This window comes from Aedes albopictus, chromosome 3 (genome assembly GCF_035046485.1).
Source record: "Aedes albopictus strain Foshan chromosome 3, AalbF5, whole genome shotgun sequence".
NCBI lineage: Eukaryota > Metazoa > Arthropoda > Insecta > Diptera > Culicidae > Aedes > Aedes albopictus.
Genome location: NC_085138.1, coordinates 11,022,375 through 11,043,703, shown reverse-complemented (window position 1 = coordinate 11,043,703; position 21,329 = coordinate 11,022,375). Strand labels below are relative to the sequence as shown.

General features: G+C 40.1%; 3 protein-coding genes across 3 annotated transcripts; 1 reads left to right on the top strand and 2 right to left on the bottom strand.

Annotated features, from left to right (window-relative positions):
* Nucleotides 1–589: 589 nt before the first annotated feature.
* Nucleotides 590–1,385, bottom strand: LOC134290078 (uncharacterized). The gene is made up of 2 exons (XM_062857068.1): nt 767–1,385; nt 590–711 (listed from the first exon to the last, which is right to left on the bottom strand). The coding sequence occupies exons 1-2, from the start codon at nt 1,233–1,235 to the stop codon at nt 596–598; spliced, it is 585 nt and encodes a 194-aa protein (XP_062713052.1). The 5' UTR covers nt 1,236–1,385; the 3' UTR covers nt 590–595.
* Nucleotides 1,386–3,938: 2,553 nt separating this feature from the next.
* On the top strand, nt 3,939–7,199 carry LOC109415846 (uncharacterized). The gene is made up of 2 exons (XM_062857169.1): nt 3,939–4,201; nt 4,426–7,199. The coding sequence occupies exons 1-2, from the start codon at nt 4,130–4,132 to the stop codon at nt 4,690–4,692; spliced, it is 339 nt and encodes a 112-aa protein (XP_062713153.1). The 5' UTR covers nt 3,939–4,129; the 3' UTR covers nt 4,693–7,199.
* An 11,238-nt stretch (nt 7,200–18,437) lies between these two features.
* On the bottom strand, nt 18,438–18,899 carry LOC134290131 (uncharacterized). The gene has a single exon (XM_062857168.1). The coding sequence runs from the start codon at nt 18,897–18,899 to the stop codon at nt 18,438–18,440; it is 462 nt and encodes a 153-aa protein (XP_062713152.1).
* Between the last annotated feature and the right edge of the window lie 2,430 nt (nt 18,900–21,329).

Genomic DNA, 21,329 nt, shown 5'->3' with positions numbered 1-21,329 from the left:
TTCCTTTATTTTATGATTTTTTTAGTAAATTGGTCTATTTTAAATAAGCACCCGACTAGAGGAACATAACTAAATTATAACAAAATATGTTAGTATGTTATACCGACTTTATCTAACATATTTTGTTATAATTTAGATGCACGATGTTGTTAAAATAACAAAAATTATAACTAAATATTATATGAATTCTATCAAAAACATAACAAAATGTGTTATGATTCCAACAAAAACATATTAAACTCCGTTATACGGTTTTGATACAATATATCAAACTTATATTACAGTTTGATATAGTATATATCTTAATTTTAACATACCGAGTTATATGCTTTTTGATATTTTAGATCAAAATTCTAACAAAGTATGATTTCATTCATAATACTGAATTTCTCGTTTGTGCAGACAAAAAAAGCAAAATAATTACGTTCAGAACAGTTTATTTTTAATATCCTTTGGAGTATCCCACGCCGATAGATATACTATTCACATAAAAGAAAACATTGGTATCAACCCATTAACTTCCGAGTTTTTAAACCTTTTAAAACAAACTTGAAATTTTCTTTGTAATTCAAAAACAAATCATGTATGCATCGAGTCATTTCTTTCCGTAGTAGACGAGAACTCGTGCGATCAGTTCGCGGCACTGTTCAATTTTCACTCCAGCCACAGCCGCCGTATCGCCTTGGTAGCAGCGGTGCTCAACGAAACGCTCTGAAAAGAACAAAAGTATAAGTTTCAAGAAATGATTCATAGAATTAACATTTACCTTCGATATATTTAACTTTTGCAGGTTCGAGACGATCTTTTTCTGTTGACTCGTCAACATGAACCCGTTCGCCTCCTTTTCGTCCATTCGGGTTGTTGGTTACACGACCTGTGAGAGTCTTATTTTTCAGACCGTCCGTGAAGATGTCCAACAGCAGTAGTTTGACAAAAATGTAATCCCGACTACCGGCAACTTCAGAAAATTTCTTCAGCTTAATTTTATCAGGATATCCGTCCACCTCAGTGAAATTTTCATCGTGCGGTTTGCCCAATACTTTTGCGTTCAGTGCATCCGTTAGGGTCAGGCATCGGTTTGTCATTTTGTCATTTGAACATTTCAATTTCTTGTTTTCCGAAACCAAACTATCATTCTGCTGCTTAAGTTGGTCGATCTTAGGTTGCTGCCCGCATACACAAACTGTCAACAAATATAGAAAATATTTTATGCGATTAACATTTAAACTAAACATGGGTATGTGTCAAATATTGAGCATTGCAATGATTTCGCAACGATCGCGCGAATATTCAATCAATGAAAGAACAATGTTTATCCAACAACAAAGGAAACAGCGCGTAAACAAACCGATTATTCAAAACACCACTCCAAAGTACGCACCCGCTGCTAAATTACTGTAGCGGCGACTGCAACCAATAGGGGGCATCCCTAAAGTACGTCACGCTTAGAGGGGGGAGGGGGGGTTCTGAAAAGTGTGACAAGCAATGTATTAAGTATAGGAAAAACCCGTACGGGGGGGGAGGGGGGGTTGAAAATTCCCATTTTTAGCGTGACGTACTAAATGGATGCCCCCATATATGCTGAAACCAGTGTGAACATTTTGCGGTGAGACAATTTTGTTTGCCTGTGCATCGTAATAGGCGCAAGATCGTCAATGAATTATAAAAAAAATAAACCCATAGAATGTATTTTCTACACTCCGTAACATGCACTGTGGTTCTTGGCATTACATTTTCCGGTTGAAATGGCAAATTTTCATTAGGGTCTGGGACCATTTGGGCAGGAGCACCTATTTTGGGCACTTGCTGCTCTAACTCAGTCAATTTCAAACCGATTGACTTGACTGTGACTGTGCGTATCTGATCGTGTCTCAAAAATCAAGTCAATCGGTTAAAAATTGACTGAATTATAGCAACAAGTGCCCAAAATAGGTGCTTCTGCCCAAATGGTCCCAAACCCTACTTATCCATTTGATGTCCATTTGAAACCCAGGACAGTTTTCATGAAAATCCATCGACCAGTTCACACTACCATCAACTGCAAATGTTTTCCGAAACACTGCGTTGTGCAATATTGTCAACAGGCAGCGCTAGTGTGAAATATCAAACTAAAAAAAACACAGAGAAACAGACGTAACACAAATTTAATTAAAAAAAAAACATCGTCACGAAAACGTTATCGCCCAATACTAAACGTACTGTGTTTGGCCGGGCCGCCAGACGTGAGCAGACGTCAAACAGGAGCAAAAACGATACCAGCGAGAGTGGTCGATCGACCTACTACTGAATATTTGAATCAACCGTTAAAAAGGTGATCGATGGGAAGCAATGAGAGTGTGACGTCTGTTTGTCAGTGGAAAAACTATGCGCGCGCCTCTGGTTATACGAGCACGACAAATGACTTTTCAATACGCGCACGAGCAAATGACAGTTCAACGGTAGCCGGTTATAGACACTATAGATATCATAGACTCGCGGAGGCGAAGACAAATGCAGCCAAACGAACAACCAATCGAACGGACGTTACGATTTCAATATATTGCGCATTGCGCCGTTAAAAGTGTGACGAGAAAGTGCGGAATCTTAAATAAAAGTGCGATTTGGTGTCAGATCGTTTCGGTGTCTTCACCGCACTTATTCATTAGCTCATGATGAATAAGTGCGGTGAAGACACCAGAACGATTTGATGCAATATCGCACTTTTATTTAAGATTCCGCACTCTGTCGCAGTCCAGCTAGCAATGCAATAAACTATAAAAGTCCACAGCACGAATTTATGCTGGCTTGCTTACTACTCTCACTGAAAATTTGTCGTTTTGGTGGTGCCGCTCAAACGTAAAATTTCGTGTGAGAGTAAGCAGGCCAGTATAAATTCGTGCAGTAATCCATAGCGGCAATGGATTGCATAACGCCATATTCGCTCGGCAAACAGTAAAATTATATATCGCATTTAGTTCACCTCTTGACTAGCGCACGAGTTTTCAAGAGTGCGAAAACTTAAATAAAAGTGCGCGATAGCAACAAATCAACTCGGTGGGTGTGTTAAGAGCACTTATCCAGCATAATTCAAAGAAATAGTGCGCCGAAGACACCAACTGGGTTTGATGCAATCGCGCACTTTTATTAACGTTTTCGCACTTATGAAGACTGAGTGCGCAGTCCAGTGCTGAACAGAATGCGCAATATTGTTCAATAATATCTGCGCATATCTATGGTATCTATAGTGTCTATACGATAACATCATGCAAAGTTGCAGGGCTGTCACAATCACAAATCTTGAGCAATTTCAGGAAAGGGCTCAACATCATTGAAAACATGTTTTCAATGATGTTGAGCCCTTTTCCTGAAATTGCTCAAGATTTCCATCAAGTCCATGGACATTTGACACCGTGCCACTCCTGGTGTTATTGTTTACGAAAGTAAATGGCGAAACTGAAATCACAACGTAAACACGGCGATAGTGAAAGGCGAATCTGAAATCAAAACATAAACACGGCGATAGTGAAAGGTGAAACTGAAATCAAAACGTAAACACAGCGAAAGCAAACGACGAAATCCTGTCAAAATCAAAATCAAGGCGAATAGTAAAGGGCGATTCTGAAATTGATATCGATTCAAGGCGCATAGTATTGGGCGTATTTAGCATTATCTGGCATCAATTCGGGCGTAATTAAATAAATGCAAATTTTAGTGCAAAAATTAACAAATTCGTACTGTTTTATTAGAAAATCAAGAAAATGTGTCAGAATTGTGTCATTTAAGCTTGTTCATGTTGAATTACTCCGAATTACTACTAAATACCCAAGTAACAGAACTAGCTGAACAGTAGTTTTTTAAGCTAAAGTTTGCTTAAGAGTGGTTTGTTCCACTCTTATACAGCAAAAATGTTTGTTGGGTAGGAATTGAAACTGTATCAGCAAAATTTGGTTGTTGTTTTCACAATGTTATTGCTTTGTCAGTTACGCCCTATTCGCGAATTACTCCGGAATTCTTATTGATTTGTTTGCCAACCCTTATTTCAATTGTCAAATTTAATTATGAGTGAATGCATGCGGAATTAGAGTAAGTTTTGTCTTATTTTATTTATAATACTTAGTGCGAAAAAATAAACTTTGAGTTCGCCTCTAAAATGAGCGATAAGCGGAGACCCAATCATTATTGGTTAATGAATCCGTGGTACAACCAGAAATACATAAAAAAGGTATGTAATATATTAAATTTTCATTAAAAACAAATTGCTAATTGAACCATTTGTAGCGAATAAGAACAAACCAGTCCCAGATCACCACTAACGAGATTGTTTGCTGCAAGAATGTCCATAATATTCGCGCGGAATCTTTGGAAAATGCTGAGACAGGTATGAAATATGAAGAAAACAATACTTACAGTATATACAAATATGGAGTTTTTTTTAAATAAACTATATTTTGTTCCGTTGTTTCAGATACTATTCCAGATATTACCGATGAAAACAATTTAGTTGATCCACCAGAAGAAGGCAACAGTTCCTATTCAGTAACATCAGAAATGGAGCTCGAATTTCAGGATTATCAACTAAATGATTCCAATGAATGCTATGAAAACCCAGATTCACAATCTGAGCATAGCTGTTCAATTGCATGTGATGCATCGGAAACCGCCATGGATTTTGAAGATGAGAGCAATGAAAGAACGATGGAATGGGTAAGATGATTTAATTAAGCTGTTTTGATTTGGTGTGAACGGCATTAACAACCGTCAGTTTCAAGGTTTTTGATAATCAAATATAACATCATCATCAGTCGGTTAATCGAGTTTGACCTGTTATATGATTACCTGCGTATTGATATTTGCTATCTTTTCTTTATTCTAGGAGCATATTGACGCAAACAGTGAATTTATCAAGTTCAAGAATGATATTCTAGTAAATGATGTGCTACTTATGATACTTAACATTTACATTAAGTATAAACTACCACAGCAGGGAGTTGAGCATATTTTACGAATGTTCAATGTGATCTCCATGGATAAAACCTTTCCAGAGACCTTCGAGTCTTTTAAACGCATATTCCCAAATAATTATGAATTAGAGCGGATATACTTTTGTCAAAATTGTCAATATGGGTAAGAATTTTAAATTTATGTATTATAAACATCACACAATTCATTTAAAATCTAATGCATTTCAGATACACTGGCACACCCAATGCAGGAACTCGGTGTCCAATAACAAATTGTAATTCTAAAGAAAAAGACTTTTTTGTAGTCTTTTCTTTGGAGCAGCAAATTCGGGAAACGGTACTGAAATACTCCGAACAGATCAAATATTACGAGAAGCACGTTATTGACAATGATTTGCGTGATATCAACAGAGGACTTCTAGCGCAGGAAACGATGTCACGTCAAGAAGGCAAATTCATAACACTTTTGGCAAATGAGGACAGCGCGGCACCATACAAGAGCACAACCAAAAAACCGTTATATCCTCTTTTCCTTACAATCAATAATCTGCCGCCTTGATTAAGATTTGACAAAAACAATTTAATTATTGCTGCCTTATGGTTTAACAAAGGTAAACCTGATATGGCATTGTTCCATAAAAATTTCATTCAACAAACACGGCGCCTTCGTGAGGGAATCGAAATTGGTTCTGAGCAGTACAAGGTGGTAGTTCTGTAAAACTGTTTGGACTCGGTAGGCAGATGCGAAGTTTTGTGTTCGAAGCAGTTTAATGGGAAATTTGGCTGTACTGTATGTCTTCATCCGGGAAAATCCGTTAATAATCAGATCCGGTATCCTTACCAACCCTCTAAATTAAGAGATGATAAGTTAACAAGGAAGCTCATGCTGGAGGTTCATAACTCTGAAACACCAAAAGCAGTGCTTGGCATCAAAGGCTTAAGCGTTCTAACTGGCATTCCAGATTTTGATATAATCAGAGGATTGCCTCCTGATTATATGCATCTTGTGAATTTGGGCCTCATGAAGCTGATATGGGAGTTACTTCTAGAAGGCGACGCAGTGAACAAGTCACAACCGTACCATATTGGGAACCACAAAGTTTTGATAGAACAAAGATTACAGAGTATTCGATTACCAAGCAGCTTTCCAAGGAGGATACGAAGCATATCTGAGCATGCTAAATTCAAAGCTAGTGAATGGGAAACTATTCTTTTTCACTGTATTTATCCCTGTTTTAATGATCTTCTGCCAACCAAGTATATGAGTCATTTAATGCTTTTGAGCACTTGTATTTTTCAACTTCTCGAATTTAATATATCCAGAAACACTCTTTCCACTTGCGAGAAAAAACTGAATCTTTTCGTAAAAGATTTTGAAAAATATTATGGCACAAAGAATATGGTTTACAATGTACATTTAACGACACATCTCGTACAAACTGTTCGAAATCTGGGTGCTCTTTGGAATTCTTCATTGTATCCATATGAAAATGGCAATAGTATGCTTATAGGATTCCAAACATCGAAAAAAAATCCTGTACTTCAGGTGTCTCAAAAATTCTTACTAAATAGGATACGTCGTTTTACGGAAACAAAAGATTTACCCATTAGGAATTGGATTTCCAAGGTCTGGTGTCCCATGCGCCACAACGTAGACTTTAATAAAACAAATCTATTTGCTTTGCCAGAAAACTTAAATGTTAGCGAAGAACTAAAAAAAAACTTGATTTTTGTGAAGGCGGAAAGTACTACTATAAAGGCATAAAAATCTGCACAAAAGACTTGTGTAAAAACTTTAAATGCAACGATTCGTTCATACATTGTAATGGTGATTTTTTGAGCATTGATCGGTTACTCATCTGTTCAAACAAAAAATGTTATGTCCTAGGAACAGTTTTAAAAGCAAACAAATTATATGAAAATATGTTTTTATATGAGCCATCAGATCTTCAAAAAATATGTTGTATAAACGACACTCTTCGTTTATGCGTCAGTGTAGAAATTTTAGGCAATGATGATGAAAGCCGTACAAATAAATATATATCACTGTGTAAATCTAAAACTCAAATTGATTAACGTGTTACCAATAATTGATACTGACAACTAAACAGCTCAAAAATTACGGAAATTGGAAACATTGTAAATTATTTAAGGAGACAAAAAATGTAACACATTTTGATATAACATTGTTAGAAATATACATAAAATTGAAATAACATAATTTGTTAGATTTTTGTTTGAATATTTTTTGAGAGCAATGATCCCTATCAAAATTGTATCAAAATACGATATGTGTAACATATTATGATATAATTTTGTTATTTTCTTGTTGTGCTCCTCTAGTCGGGCATCCCATTACTTTTCAATCTATTGCCGGCAACATCGTTACTTTCCTTCAAAATATATTTATTTATATTCAAGCCAATGAAAGGGAATTTAAATGGACTATAATTAGCATCTGGAATTTTGAAACAATGTTAAAGTTTTAGAAAAATTGGTGTTTTATTAAAAAATAATCTATAATCACATCGTTATAATTTTTTCCGTGTTAAGAATTAAAAGTTATGTGAAAAGTTTTTCGAAGCTCATTATATAAGTCATAAATGGTCAACATTTCATTGCCTTCGGGTCATTGAATCCGGAGATATAACAGCTCAAAGTTGGCTATCGAATAATTATACCACAGACAAACAGACGTATCACTTGGAACAAAATGCGATAAAAATCATCGTCACGAAATCATAATCGCCCAATACCAATAACGCTGTGGTTCGCAAGCCGACTGAGTAGATGGCGGTAGTGAGCAAGTGTCAAAAAGGAGCAAAAACTATGCGAGCGCCATGAGCGAACTAGGGTGACATTGGGTATTATCGGCAGGTTTGTTCTCTTCGTCATGGGGGGTTTTCGTCAACCAAATTGCCTGAAACTTGGCCATATCATTCAGCTTAGTTAGAAAGGATTTGAGGCCAACTCTAAGTTCAATAGGGTTTAAAAAACCCCCCAAGACGAAGAGAACAAAACGGCCGAGAATAGGTAATTTCCCCTATTTGCGAACTATGGAATGTTTCAATAATCCGGTAAAAAGGGAAACTATGGGAAGTGAGCAGAGTTAGACGTCTGTTTGTCTGTGATTATACCTTTTTCTAGAATCTTTTGAAGATGTTGATTTCTCCTCCTCTGAGTTATGACCAATTTTGTGGAAATTGTCCAAATGTGGGTTGATTTTCGACCATATTCATTATATTAATAGAGAATTAATTAATTTAAAGTAAAACATGTCCGGGCCCTGGCCAAATGGTTGTAGATGAGATGTACGGGGATGGACCAGCCTCGAGCTGAATTTCCCCATAATAAAAAGTCAATAATAATAATAATAATAATGGTTGTACATCCCATGTTCTGAATAGTAGACTGTTTGGATAATATTTCGAAAGTATCTCATAGTCTCTGGTAGTTTTCTATGTGCTTCAATAAACCAAGTCAATCGTGTACCATAACTCCATGCAACCTAAAAATTTACTCTAGCCGCTGTTTAGACCCTATATTCCAAACCTCACAATAGTTTGGATGACCTAGAAGGAAGGGGAAAGAGCCACCTGACGACACTCGCAAGTTCTATGAGTAGCTCTTCTCCCGACCCTAACTGATTTTGAGTTAGCCCTAATAAGAGTCTGAACTCCAAAAAATCAACAAAACTCGCGATACGGACCCCAACCGAGATGGCTGGGTTGGCCTAAGAAAGTCAGTACTCGGGGATCTTGAAAGCAATGAACAGCCATTTCTAGCTCATGGATCTGGGAGCCAACGTACGCTGTATCAGACGTATGTACTAATACAATTTCCCTCGATATCAGATGCCTGCATAAAGTCTTTTGAACTGGGACACAAGCCTTGTAATTGCAAATGACAGGAGTAAACTGTCCATGCGGAGGCGAAGGCGGGAGCTGCACCAAACCTGCCTAGTGTCCGATCTATTCCGAGAAACTTTGGGTAACTATGTTGTTGTTTTCTCCATTTCCTACAACTTAAACAACACAGTTACTCAAAGTTTAACTCAAACAGCATCAAAGTAGGCAAGGAATCATAATACTTACGTCGTTTTCACCGGTTCCGGGTCATTTGTCCGAACGCCATTTGGCCGAATGCCGTTTGGCCGAACGCCATTTGACCGAAAGGGTCATTTGGCCGAATGCCATTTGGCCGAATGCCGTTTGGCCGAAAAATGAATGATGAAATCAAGTGACCATACCACTGTTCCCGTCCCAGTATACCTCGAAAGAACAGCCTATGATTCAAAGAAGGAAAAATCTTCGATGATATATTGACAGTTTCAACGCCAACTAATCCCTGAATATTAAAACTAGAAAGAATAGCCTATGATAAAAAGAAGGAAATACTTCTGATAATCATATTGGCAGTTAGAATGTCAAAAACATCCTCTGAATTCTTTTGATCATGATTCGGCCAAACGGCATTCGGCCAAACGACCCTTTCGGCCAGATGGCATTCGGCCAAATGGCGTTCGGCCAAACGGCATTCGGCCAAACGGCATTCGGCCAAATGGCCGGACACCGTTTTCACCATTGCATTGTAGAGATCGAGAACTCACCTTCTCACTGTACAAAAGTCCAACTCACCACTTGTAATCTAGTGCTTCACCGATTGCTTCCTATTGGGCTGTGGATGAGTTTAAGCGGGAGCCACAATGCTGCGTCGACTTCGACTTCGACTTCAGCTGTAACTGACAGCTCGGTTTGAAGCAATGGCTTTCAGTGCAGCAAGTCACAATGATGCGTTGCGTGACGTACGTCATTGTACTAAAAACGCTGAAGTCGTTCTAAACTTTGAAAATGTTCAAAGTTGACGCATTGCAACGCAGCGCCCAGCATCAAAGCTAGTGAGGAGGAGCAATGTTTACCTTTCTTTCTTGAAGAACAACTTCATAATTTCATAAAATATTTTAAATGCAGCAAATTTTGTGAAATTCTAATGGCATCGGACACAATTTAAAATGCTGTGGGAAATTGTATTACAAGTTCTTGGTAGTGCACGGAAGTTTTTTAAACCATGACCCAGCATTTCCAGTTTCAGATCGATTTTTCACCTGCCACAAAACTCCAGCGGGAATACTTCTCAAGTAGGACTTCTCTTGTGGCAATCCTCCAGAAGGAAATTCTCCGGAATGTACCAAGACATTTCTTGTGGGATTCAATTAGGAATTCCCTCTGATATTATTTCTCCTACAGGATTTTCTTTCGGCATGCCTCCGGCAGGAACTTCGTCTAAATAGATATTCCACGAGGACTTTTTTTCTGAACAGGAACTCTTTCATTAAAATCTCTGGCAGGGATTGCTGTTGAGATTTCCAGCAGAAAAATCCCTTCCGCATTTCTTTAGCAAGAATTATTTGAAAGGTTCGTCAAAGAGGAATCGCTTCGGGGAATCTATGAGTATTTTTTTTTCAAGATTCCTCCAGCAGAAATCACATCTGGGTTTCTTCAGCGCTTTTTTTTTGGGATTCTTCTAGTAAGTTTTTTTGGAGATTCCTTCGAGATTCCGGTACCAGAAATTTCTTTTAAAATTCTTCTAACATGGTTTCCGCTGACAGACTTCCTTCACTAGTTTTTTTTTCTTCTTTGAGATTCCTTGAGCAATTCTTGCGGGAATTCCTCTAGAAGTTATTTCAGCAATACTTTCAGGAGTTCTTTCGAGCATTCATCTGAGGCTCTTCCAAGACAATTTCGCCAGGTATCTCTTCAGGAATTTCTCTAGGGGTTCCTTTGGAAATTCCTCCAGAAATTCCATCGAAAATCCCTTTAGGACTTCAATGGGGTATTTAGAGGGATTCTTTCGAGAATTATTCCTTCAGATATTCCTTCATGTAGTCTATCGAGAATTCCTCCAAGAGTTTTTTTTTTTAGGAGTTCCATTGGTAATTCCTCCAGGAGTTCCTACAGAAATTCCTCCAGATATTACTTCGGGAATTCCTTCAGGAGCTTCATCAGGTATCCTGAATGAAGCTCGGAATGAAGTTCTTCGAGAATTGATTTGTTTGCTTTCGAAGATTCCTCTAGGAGTTCCATCGGGAATTGCTCCATGAGTTTCTTCGAGAATTCCTCAACGGATTCCTTCGGAAATTCTTGCAGGAGTTTCATCGATAAATCCACCAGGTATCCCTTCGGGAATTTCTCAAAGTATTGCTTCGGAAATACCTTTAGTAGTCCCTTCAGAATTACCTCGAAGAGTTCCATCGGAAAATCCTTGAGGAGTTCTATTGGCATTTTCTAAAGGAGTTCTTTCATGAATTTCGAGTATTTTACCAAGGGTTCTTTTGGAAATTTATTATGGAGAATCATCAAGATTTTCTCAAAAGAGTTTTTTTTGGGAATTCCTCCAGGAGTTTCTTTTGGAGTTCCTCAAGGAGTTCCTTTTGGAGATCCTTCAAGAGTTCCTTTGGGATTTTTTTGGGCATTCCTCCAGGAGTTCCATCGAGAATTCCTCCAGGATTTCATTCGGAAATTTCTCAAGTTCCATCGGAATTCCTTTAGGAGTTTCTTCAGGAATTCCTCCAGTTGATGCTTCGGGAATTTTTCCAGGAGATTCTTCTGAAATCCCTCCCGAAATTCCTTCAGGAATTTCTCTAGGAGCTCTATCGTGAATTCCTTCAGGAAATGTTACGAATATTCCTCCAGGATTTTCCTCGGGAGCTCCTTTGGGATTCTTCCAGGTATTCTATCGGGAATTATTTTTCCCGAATTGATTTGGGAGATTACTTTCCCTTAGGTGATCCTTTGAAAATTTCTTTAGGAGTTCATCGGGAATTCTTCCAGGAGATCCTCCGATTATTATTTTAGGGAACCTCTCTAGATTTCCTTCCAGAATACCTTCAGGTATTTTTGGGAATTCTTTCAGGGAATTTGTACAGAAATTTTTCCGGGTGTACCTTCGAGAATTTCTATCGAGAACTCATAAAAAAATTGATTCGAAAATGTTTCCAGGTTTCCCTTCGGATACTTTTTCATGTGGTCTTTCGGGAGTTTCATCGATAATTTCTGCAGGAGCTTTTTTGGAAATTCCTCCTAAGGTTCTTCTAGAAATTCCTCCACATATTCCTTCTGGAATTCTGAGTTCATTCAAGGTACTCGGGAATATCATTCCGGTGAATTCCTTCAGGAGTTCCATCGGAATTTTCTTCAGTAGTTCCTCCTGGAATTCCTTCGAGAGTTTCTGGAGGGAACTCCTCTAGGACTTACTTTAAAAACTCCCTCCAGAATCAGCTCGAGATTCCTCCAGGAATTCTTCCAGAGATTCCTCCAGGAATTCTCCAAGAGATTCCTCCAGGAATTCCTTCAGAAATTCCTCCAGGAATTCCTTCAGGATTTCCTCCAGGAATTTCTCCAAGGATACTTCAAGGAATTCCTCCAAGGATTATTCCAGGAATTTCTCCAGGGATTCTTCCAGAGATTCCCCCAGGAATTCCTTAAGGGATTCTTCCAGGAATTCTTCCAAAGATTCCTCAAGGAATACTTCCAGGAATTCCTCCAGGATTTCCTCCTGGAATTTCATCAGGGATTCCACCAGGAATTCCCCCAGGGATTGTTCCGGGAATTCTTCCAGGGATACTTTCTGGAATTCCTCCAGGGATTCTACCAGGAATTCCTCCAGGGATTGTTCCGGGAATTCTTCCAGGGATACTTTCTGGAATTCCTCCAGTGATTCTTCCAGAAATTCCTCCATTAATTTCTCCAGGGATTCTTCCAGGGATTCGTCTAGGAATATCTCCAGGAATTCTTCCAGGAATTTCTTCAAGGATTTCCTCCATAAATTTCTCCAAGGATTCTTCCGGGGATTCGTCTAGGAATATCTCCAGGAATTCTTTCAGGGATTCCTCCAGGAATTCTTTCAGGGATTCCACCAGGAATTCTTTCAGGGATTCGTCCAGGAATTCTTTCAAGGATTCCTCCAGGGATTCTTCCAGAAATTCCTCCATGAATTTCTCCAGGGATTCTTCCAGGGATTCGTCAAGGAATTTCTCCAGGAATTTCTCCAGGGATTCTTCCAGGGATTCGTCTAGGAATTCCTCCAGGAATTCTTCCAGGAATTTCTTCAAGGATTTCCTCCAGGAATTTCTCCAAGGATACTTCAAGGAATTCCTCCAAGGATTATTCCAGGAATTTCTCCAGGGATTCTTCCAGAGATTCCTCCAGGAATTCCTTAAGGGATTCTTCCAGGAATTCTTCCAAAGATTCCTCAAGGAATTTCTCCAGGAAATCCTCCAGGATTTCCTCCTGGAATTTCATCAGGGATTCCACCAGGAATTCCCCCAGGGATTGTTCCGGGAATTCTTCCAGGGATACTTTCTGGAATTCCTCCAGGGATTCTTCCAGGGATTCTTCTAGAAATTCCTCCATTAATTTCTCCAGGGATTCTTCCAGGGATTCGTCTAGGAATATCTCCAGGAATTTTTCCAGGAATTTCTTCAAGGATTTCCTCCAGGAATTTCTCCAAAGATTCTTCCGGGGATTCGTCTAGGAATATCTCCAGGAATTCTTTCAGGGATTCCTCCAGGAATTCTTTCAGGGATTCGTCCAGCAATTCTTTCAAGGATTCCTCCAGGGATTCTTCCAGAAATTCCTCCATGAATTTCTCCAGGGATTCTTCCAGGGATTCGCCAAGGAATTTCTCCAAGGATACTTAAAGGAATTCCTCCAAGGATTATTCCAGGAATTTCTCCAGGGATTCTTCCAGAGATTCCTCCAGGAATTCCTTAAGGAATTTTTCCAAAGATTCCTCAAGGAATACCTCCAGGAATTCCTCCAGGATTTCCTCCTGGAATTTCATCAGGGATTCCACCACGAATTCCCCCAGGGATTGTTCCGGGAATTCTTCCAGGGATACTTTCTGGAATTCCTCCAGGAATTCTTCCAGGAATTCCTCCAGGGATTCTTCCAGGAATTCCTCCCGGGATTCATACAGGAATTTCATCAGGGATCCTCCAGTAATTCTTTTGGAGATTCTTCCAGGAATTCCTTCAGAGATTTCTCTAGGAATATCTCCAGGAATTCCTCCAGAATTTCCTTTCGGGAATTCTTCCAGCAATTACTTCAGGGATTTTTCAAGGCATTTCTCCAGGGATTCTTCCAGGAATTCCTCCAGGGAATCTTCCATGAATTACTTCAGGAATTCTTCCATGAATTCCTTCAGGGATGCTTCAATGAATTCCTTAAGCGATTTTTCCATGAATTCCTTCAGGGATTCTTCCACGAATTCCTTCAAGGATTCTTCCTGAATTTTTCCAAGGATTCTTCTAGGAATTCCTCCAGGAATTCTTCCAGGAATTTCTCCAGGGATTCCTGCAGGAATTCTTCTACAGATTTGTCCAGGAATTCTTCTTAAAATTCTCCCAGGAATTCTTCTAGGGACTCCTCCAGGAATTATTCCTGAGATTCCTCCAGGGATTCTTCCAGGGATTCCTCCAGACACTACTCCAAGGATTCCTTAAGGGATTCTTCCAGGAATTCATCCAAGGAATCTTCCAGCAATTCATCCAGGATTTTTTTAGTTATTCTTCCAGGAATTCCTCCAGGAATCACCCAAGGATTCTTCCATGAAATCCTCCAGGGACTCTTCCAGGAGTTTCTCCAGGGATTCTTCAAGGAATTCCTCCAGGAATTCTTCTGGAGATTCGTCCTGGATTTCTTCTGGAGATTCCTCCAGGAATTATTCCAGAGATTCCTTCAGGGATTCTTCCAGGGATTCTTCCAGGAATTCTTCCAGAGATTCTTCCAAGAATTTTTCCAGAGATTCTTCCAGGAATTCTTCCAGAGATTCCTCCAAGAATGCTTCAATAGATTTGTCCAGGAATTCTTCCAGAGATTCCTCCAAGAATTCTTCCAGAGATTCCTCCAGGAACTCTTTCAGGGATTCCTCCAAGAATTCTTCAACAAGTTCTTCCAGAGATTCCTCCATGAATTCATCCAGAGATTCCTCCAGGAATTCCTCCAGGGATTCTTCCAGGAATTCCTCCAGAGATTCTTCAAGGAATTTCTCCCGGAATTCTTCTAGAGATTCTTCCAGAAATTCCTCCTGAGATTCCTCCAGGGGGATTCCTCTAGGAATACTGTTTAGGATAGAGATTGACCAGCCAAGGGCTGAAAGTCTCTTTTATAAAGACAAATCAATCAATCTAGGAATATCTCCAGGAATTCTTCCAGGAATTCCTCCAGGATTTCCTCCAGGAATCCTTCCAAGGATGCTTCCATGAATTCCTTCAGGGATTCTTCCAAGAATTTCTCCAGGGATTCTCCAAGGAATTCCTCCAGGAATTCTTCTACAGATTCGTCCTGGGATTCCTGAGATTCTTCCAGGGATTACTCGAGAGACTACTCCAGGGATTGCTGCAGGGATTTCTCCTGTTTTTTTTTCAGGGATTCCTCATAGGAATTCATGGAAGTATCCCTGGAAGAATTCATGTAACAATCCCTGGAGGAATTCCTTGAAGAATCCCTGGAGTAATTCCGGGAAGAATCCTTGGAGCAATTCCTTGAAGATCCCCTGGATAAATTCCTTGAAGAATCCCTGGAGAAATTCCGGGAAACATTCCTGGAGGAATTCCTAGAAAAATCCTTAGAGGAATTCCTGAAAGAATCCCTGGAGGAATTCCTGGAAGAATCCCTGGAGGAATTCCTGGAAGAATCCCAGGAGGAACTCTTGGAAGAATATCTATAGGAATTCATCGAAGTATCCCTGGTAGAATTCCTGGAACAGTTCTTGGAGGAATTCGTTGAAGAATCCCTTTAGGATTTCCTGGAAGAATCCCTGGTGGAATCCCTGGAGACATTCCTGGAGGAATTCCTGGAGATATTCCTAGAGGAATCTCTGGAAGAATGCCTGGAAGAATCTCTAAAAGAATTCCTGGAGGAATCTCTGAAAGAATCCCTGGAGAAATTCCTGAAACAATCCCTGGAGAAATTGCTTGAAGTATCCCTGGAGAAATTTCTGGAGGAGTTCCTGGAGAAATTCCTCGAAGAATCCCTGGATATATTCCGGGAAGAATGATTGGAGGAATTCCTTGAAGAAACCCTGGAGGAATTTCTGGAAGAATCCCTGGAAAAAATCCTGGTGGAATCCCTGGAGAAATTCGTCAAGGAAATCCTGGAAGAACTCCTGGAAGAATTCCTGAAGGAATTCTTGGAAGAATCCCTGGAGGAATTCCTGGAAGAATCCCAGAAAGAATTTCTGGAAGAATTCCTGGAGGATTTCCTGGAAGAATCCCTGGAGAAATTCCTAGAAGAATCGCTGGAAAAAATCCTGGAGGAATCTCTAAAAGAATTCCTGGAGGAATCTCTGCAAGAATTCCTGGAGGAATCTCTAGGAGAATTCCTGGAGGAATCCTTTGGAATTCCTTGAAGAATCCTCAGAGGAAATCCTGGAAAAAATGCTGAAGGAATTCATAGACAAATCCCTGGAAGAATTTCTGGAAGGAATCCTGGAGAAATTCTTGGAGGAATCCTTGGAAGAATCCCTAGAGGTATCCCTGGAGAAAATCCTGGAGGAATCCCTAGGAGAATTCCTGGAGCAATCTCCGGGAGAGTTCCCCGTGTCTCAACTAATTTATGATGAATTTATTTCAAAGAGATTACTGGAAGAATTAAAAAAAGTAAGTCCTTGAGAAATTTTCGATAAAACTTTTGAAAAAATTATCGAGGGAGCTCCTAGAGGAATCATCAATAAAATTCCTGGTGGAATCCCTGGAGAAATTCCCTGGACAAATTCCTGGAGGAATCCCTGGAGGAAATCCTAGAGAAATTCCTGGAGCAATTCCTGGAACAATCCCTGAAGAAATTCCTAGAAGAATCCCTGGATATATTCCGGAGAAATCCTTGGAGGAATCCCTAGAGAAATTCCCGGAGGAATCCTCAGAGGAATCTCCGTGTGAATTACCGGAGGGATCCCTAGAAGAATTCCTGGAGCAATCCACTGGGGAATTCCAGGAGCAATCCCCGGGGGAATTCCCCGTGTCTCAAGACATTTTTGATGAATTTATTTCAAAGAGATTCCCGGAGGAGTTCCCGAAGGAATCCTCGGGGAAATTCCCGGAGGAATCGCCGGGGGAATTCCCGGAGGAATCCCCGGGGGAATTCCTGGATGAATCCCCGAGAAAATTCTTGGAGGAATCCCCGGGGGAATTCTTGGAGGAATCCACGGAAGAATTCATGGGGCAATCTCCGGGGAATTCCCCGTGTCTAAAGTAATTTTTGATGAATTTATTTCAACAAGATTCCTGGAAGAATTAAAAAAGGAAGTCCTTGAGGAATCTTCAATAAAACTCTTGAAGAAATTATCGATGGAGCTCCTAGAAGAATCATAAATAAAATTCTTGAAAAAACTTGCCATTCTCTAAAGAGATTCTCAATTTATCTTCCGGAGGAATTACCAATTCACCTCCTGCAGAGATTATCGAAATTAATCCTAGAAGAATTCTCAAAAAACACTTTTGCCGGAAATCACGAGTGAACTCCTGTGAAAGTTCTCGGTGGAACTTCTGGTAAAATTCCCAAAAAACTCTTGGGAAGAACATCAAGGGGTTTTTATAAGAAACTTCTAAAGTAACTACTCAAGAAGTTCTGAAGCAAACTCCTGAAGAAATTTCCCAAAGAACTCATGAACTTCTGAAATGGTTCCCAAAAATACTCCTGAAAAAATCCGGATTTTCAGGAGCATGTCTTTATATACCATATTGAAGCACACATTGTTGAGTCTTGGATGCTGTCAATTTACCATGGCCCCACGGGAAGCCTGATCCGAAATCGTAGCTTCACAGTCAACACGTTGTATGATCCCAGGCTGGTCAGATACTAGATACTACCGTAAATCCCGAACATTGTTTTGTATAAAAACATGGACCCAAAAATCAGGATTTTCCGGCACCCACGTTGATCGGACCGGTCCAAATATTATCTCAATATATAATGAGTTTGTGAGTTGAATGAATCAAAAATTTTGAAAACTCACGGAGTAATGATCATTTCAGCTTCTTGGGTACCCGGGTACCCTAGCAGCATTCTTCGTCAAATCAACTTCTGAAGGAGCTACTAAATAAATTCCCGAAGAAACTCAAAAAACCAATAAGAGCTCCTTCAAAATTTCTTGAGGGAACTACTGTTGGAAACTGCAACTACTAGCAGAGCACCAACACAGGGACTTGCGTTACGAGAAGAAGTACAACTCAAACCGTTTCGTGTGAAACTTAAATTTAATGTATTTCAACGACTTTAACCTAATAAACAAACTTGCGTACACAACACAACCAACAACCTCAAACGAGCAAAACACACTGCGGTGAAAGATGACATTCCAACCTTCGAAGGGTCAGACACCTATCTCTTTTTATTTGCGTATCTGCGAGGGGTTGGACACTAACCAATCTCCAACACTCCTCCTTTGTGTCAACACCTCGCCGCCAAAACTACCTTACTCCTCCTGAATCACAACTACTTATAGCTCCTCCTGAATCCAGTATCCTTCTCCTCGTCGTTCGCCAACAAAAACAGCTTGAACTCCATCCAGAATCGTGCAACGTTCATGTCCGAAAGAAATGTCGTATCCCGCATCAACCATGCGGCTCACCGAGATCACGTTCGCTGCAAGTCCGGGCACATAGAAAACGTTTTTCAACTTCACGTCGATTTTCTCGCCTGTCACGCCTCGTTTCGTAAATTCACAGGTTCCGGTAGCTCTAACCGACACCATCTTCCCATCAGCCAAGAAAACGCCTTTCTTACACGGTACTACATCCTTGAGTTGTTCAATAGTTCCTGTCATGTGCATCGAACTGCCACTGTCAATCAGCCATCCTTCCGTTCCAATACTTTCTTTCGCCGTCGTTGTGAAACACACATTACGTGAGCCACTTCCCCTCGAACTGCTTGCGGTAACGTGTGGCTCCACACTTTCCATCCTTTGACCGTCTTCATCAGTTTGCCTGATACCTGCCAGTTGTGGACAATACCGACGAATATGTCCTTCTTCATGACAATAATAACATTCGCGTTTCCAATACCCAGGCCTTGTTACTTGCTGTTTCGCTGCTCTGAGTGCGGTGTCATGATGAAAGACTCCGTCATCATTAAACTCGCAACGCCTCCGCCATTCGTCCAGTAGTTTGCCCTTAACATACTCCAGCTTCAATTCTTCTTCAGATCGACCTTCCAATGCAGTGATTAACGGATTGTACGTCTCTGGCAAACTGGACAGAAGTATTGCCACAATCCAATGCTCTCCTACCACTACCAAAGAATTATCCTAAAGACATGTTGAACCTTCTGTAAGGACTTCTAAAGAAACTCCCGATGGATCTTTCTGGAGTAATCCCGAATGCTATTCGGGATATCCAGGAGGAACTACTAGTGGACCTCCTAACATATTTCCTAGGAATTGCTAGGCGGGTCCCCGAAAAATCTCCTGCAGCAATTAACGATAGAATTCCTGGAGGAATTGCCGGTGGAACACTTGCAGGATTCCCTATGAAATTCCAAGATAAATTCCAAATGGAACTCTTGTAGCGTATTTCTTGGAGAAATCTCCGGTAGAACAATTGAAAGAATTCCCGAAGAAACTCCTGAGGGCATTACAAGCTAATTCTGGAGTAATTGTTAAAGTTACTACTGGAGAAACTCCCAAAGAAACATTTGAAAAAGAAAACTCTAAAACACTTCAGGAAACTTCGTAAGAACTGCTGGAGAAATTCATGAACAAACTCCTTGAAGAATTCCTGAAGGAATTAATGGAGGAATTCCGAATGGGACTACCAATACTCCTGGAGTAATTTTCAATGGAATCCCTGAAGGAATTATCGATGAAACTTCTGGAGGAATTCATTATGAAAAAAAAAATCACAATGAATATTTTGCAGGAATTTCCACAGGATTTCCTAGTGTGATTCTCTATTAAACTTCTGGAGAATTTAACGATGAAAACCATGAGGAGATTATTAAGAACCCTTTGAATTCATAATAAATAATTAACAATTATTGTTGAAGGAACTACGGAATACATTCCCGGAAAACCTTTGAAAAAATCCTGAAAGATCTCAAAGAAGAACTTTTGATGCAACCTATAAAAAAAATTCCCTAAGAAGTATTGGAAAAATTCCCAAAAAAACTTCTGATCCTGAACCAGGAGGATCTCCTTGAGTTCCGGGAATGTCTGCAAAAAACTATGAATTCAAAATGCACCTCATTGATCACGTTTCTCCCAACTCTTGCTTTGCGAAGCGTCTTCCGGAGGAATGTAATTTCTGGAAAAATCATGAAATCCAAAACAGGGAATTCCTACTAAAGGAATCTCAGAAGGGTTTCCCGTTATGAAAAGCCCATGAAATGTTTCTGCCGGAATCATTCCAGAACGAGTTGCTTCCTACAATCACTGCCGCTGGCCACAGAAAAGTTCACGAATAACCACACAAATGGTGATCGGTTTCCTGATGAAATTTCACTGTTTCCGCAAATAATCCATGTTTTTATTGAGCACACCAGCAGCCGCTGCGAATTCCGGCATTAAATTCCAAATTCCTGCAATGATTTATGCAGTACGGCTGCAGAAATCTAATTCCAATATTGATTTCGTTGAGATTCCTTATGCGCGATTAAATTCCATCACCAATGTAAACAAACGCACAACGCAACGCAGCATTGTGGGCAGTGTTTGCGTCAACGCATCCGTCTGCGTTTTTAGTACATTGACGGATCCGTTAATGCTGAAGTCGAAGTCGAAGTCGACGCAGCATTGTGGCTCCAGCTTTAGAAATGACGGCAATTCGGATGGCGGGTACAGGAGTTGATGTCAACATCTAACAAGGATTTCGCGGTTGTCAAAGTCAACGGGATTTTCTTCTGTAGTTGTTATGCGTCTCTTCGGTGATCGATAGTGTAGTTCACGCCGATGCTGAACTGTATGATGGCAGAGCTGACGGGGATAGCGTATGGCTTCAATGGTTGTGCTATGGAAAGCGGAAGCCCGCGATATGGGAAGGGATCCCCAGAAGATTGAGACCAAGGCCTAATGCAGGCATGTCTTTCAAAGGTGTATGGTCAGTGCAGCGGGAAGCAGGCATTGTGCCGACCCTGCTCCGCATTTCGAGGATTTATCCCTTTGGAGCCGGATAATTTCACTAATGCTGCCGCAACCTCGCTGGCATCGAATACGTTTTTTATGCTCGGTTTCCTCGCCGGGGTCATATTTACCCATTCGGCTTCAAAAGGTTAAGGATTGGTGAAGCCACTTAGGAAGCTGACAATACGCCTGTTTTATACCTTGGTGCCCTAAAAAAACTGTATCACGAAATCCGTAACTTTAGTCAAACCTAAATCTGCATATTCAACTAAAACG

What these genes read in the sequence shown, in the direction of transcription:
- LOC109415846 (XM_062857169.1), top strand. Translation starts at nt 4,130, where the DNA reads ATGAGCGATAAGCGGAGACCCAATCATTATTGGTTAATGAATCCGTGG. An exon ending in ACCAGAAATACATAAAAAAG is followed by an intron (nt 4,202 to 4,425) that starts GTATGTAATATA and finishes AAATAAACTATA; the next exon opens with TTTTGTTCCGTTGTTTCAGA.
- LOC134290078 (XM_062857068.1), bottom strand. Translation starts at nt 1,235, where the DNA reads ATGTTTAGTTTAAATGTTAATCGCATAAAATATTTTCTATATTTGTTG. An exon ending in AAAAGTTAAATATATCGAAG is followed by an intron (nt 712 to 766) that starts GTAAATGTTAAT and finishes TGTTCTTTTCAG; the next exon opens with AGCGTTTCGTTGAGCACCGC.
- LOC134290131 (XM_062857168.1), bottom strand. Translation starts at nt 18,899, where the DNA reads ATGGAAAGTGTGGAGCCACACGTTACCGCAAGCAGTTCGAGGGGAAGT.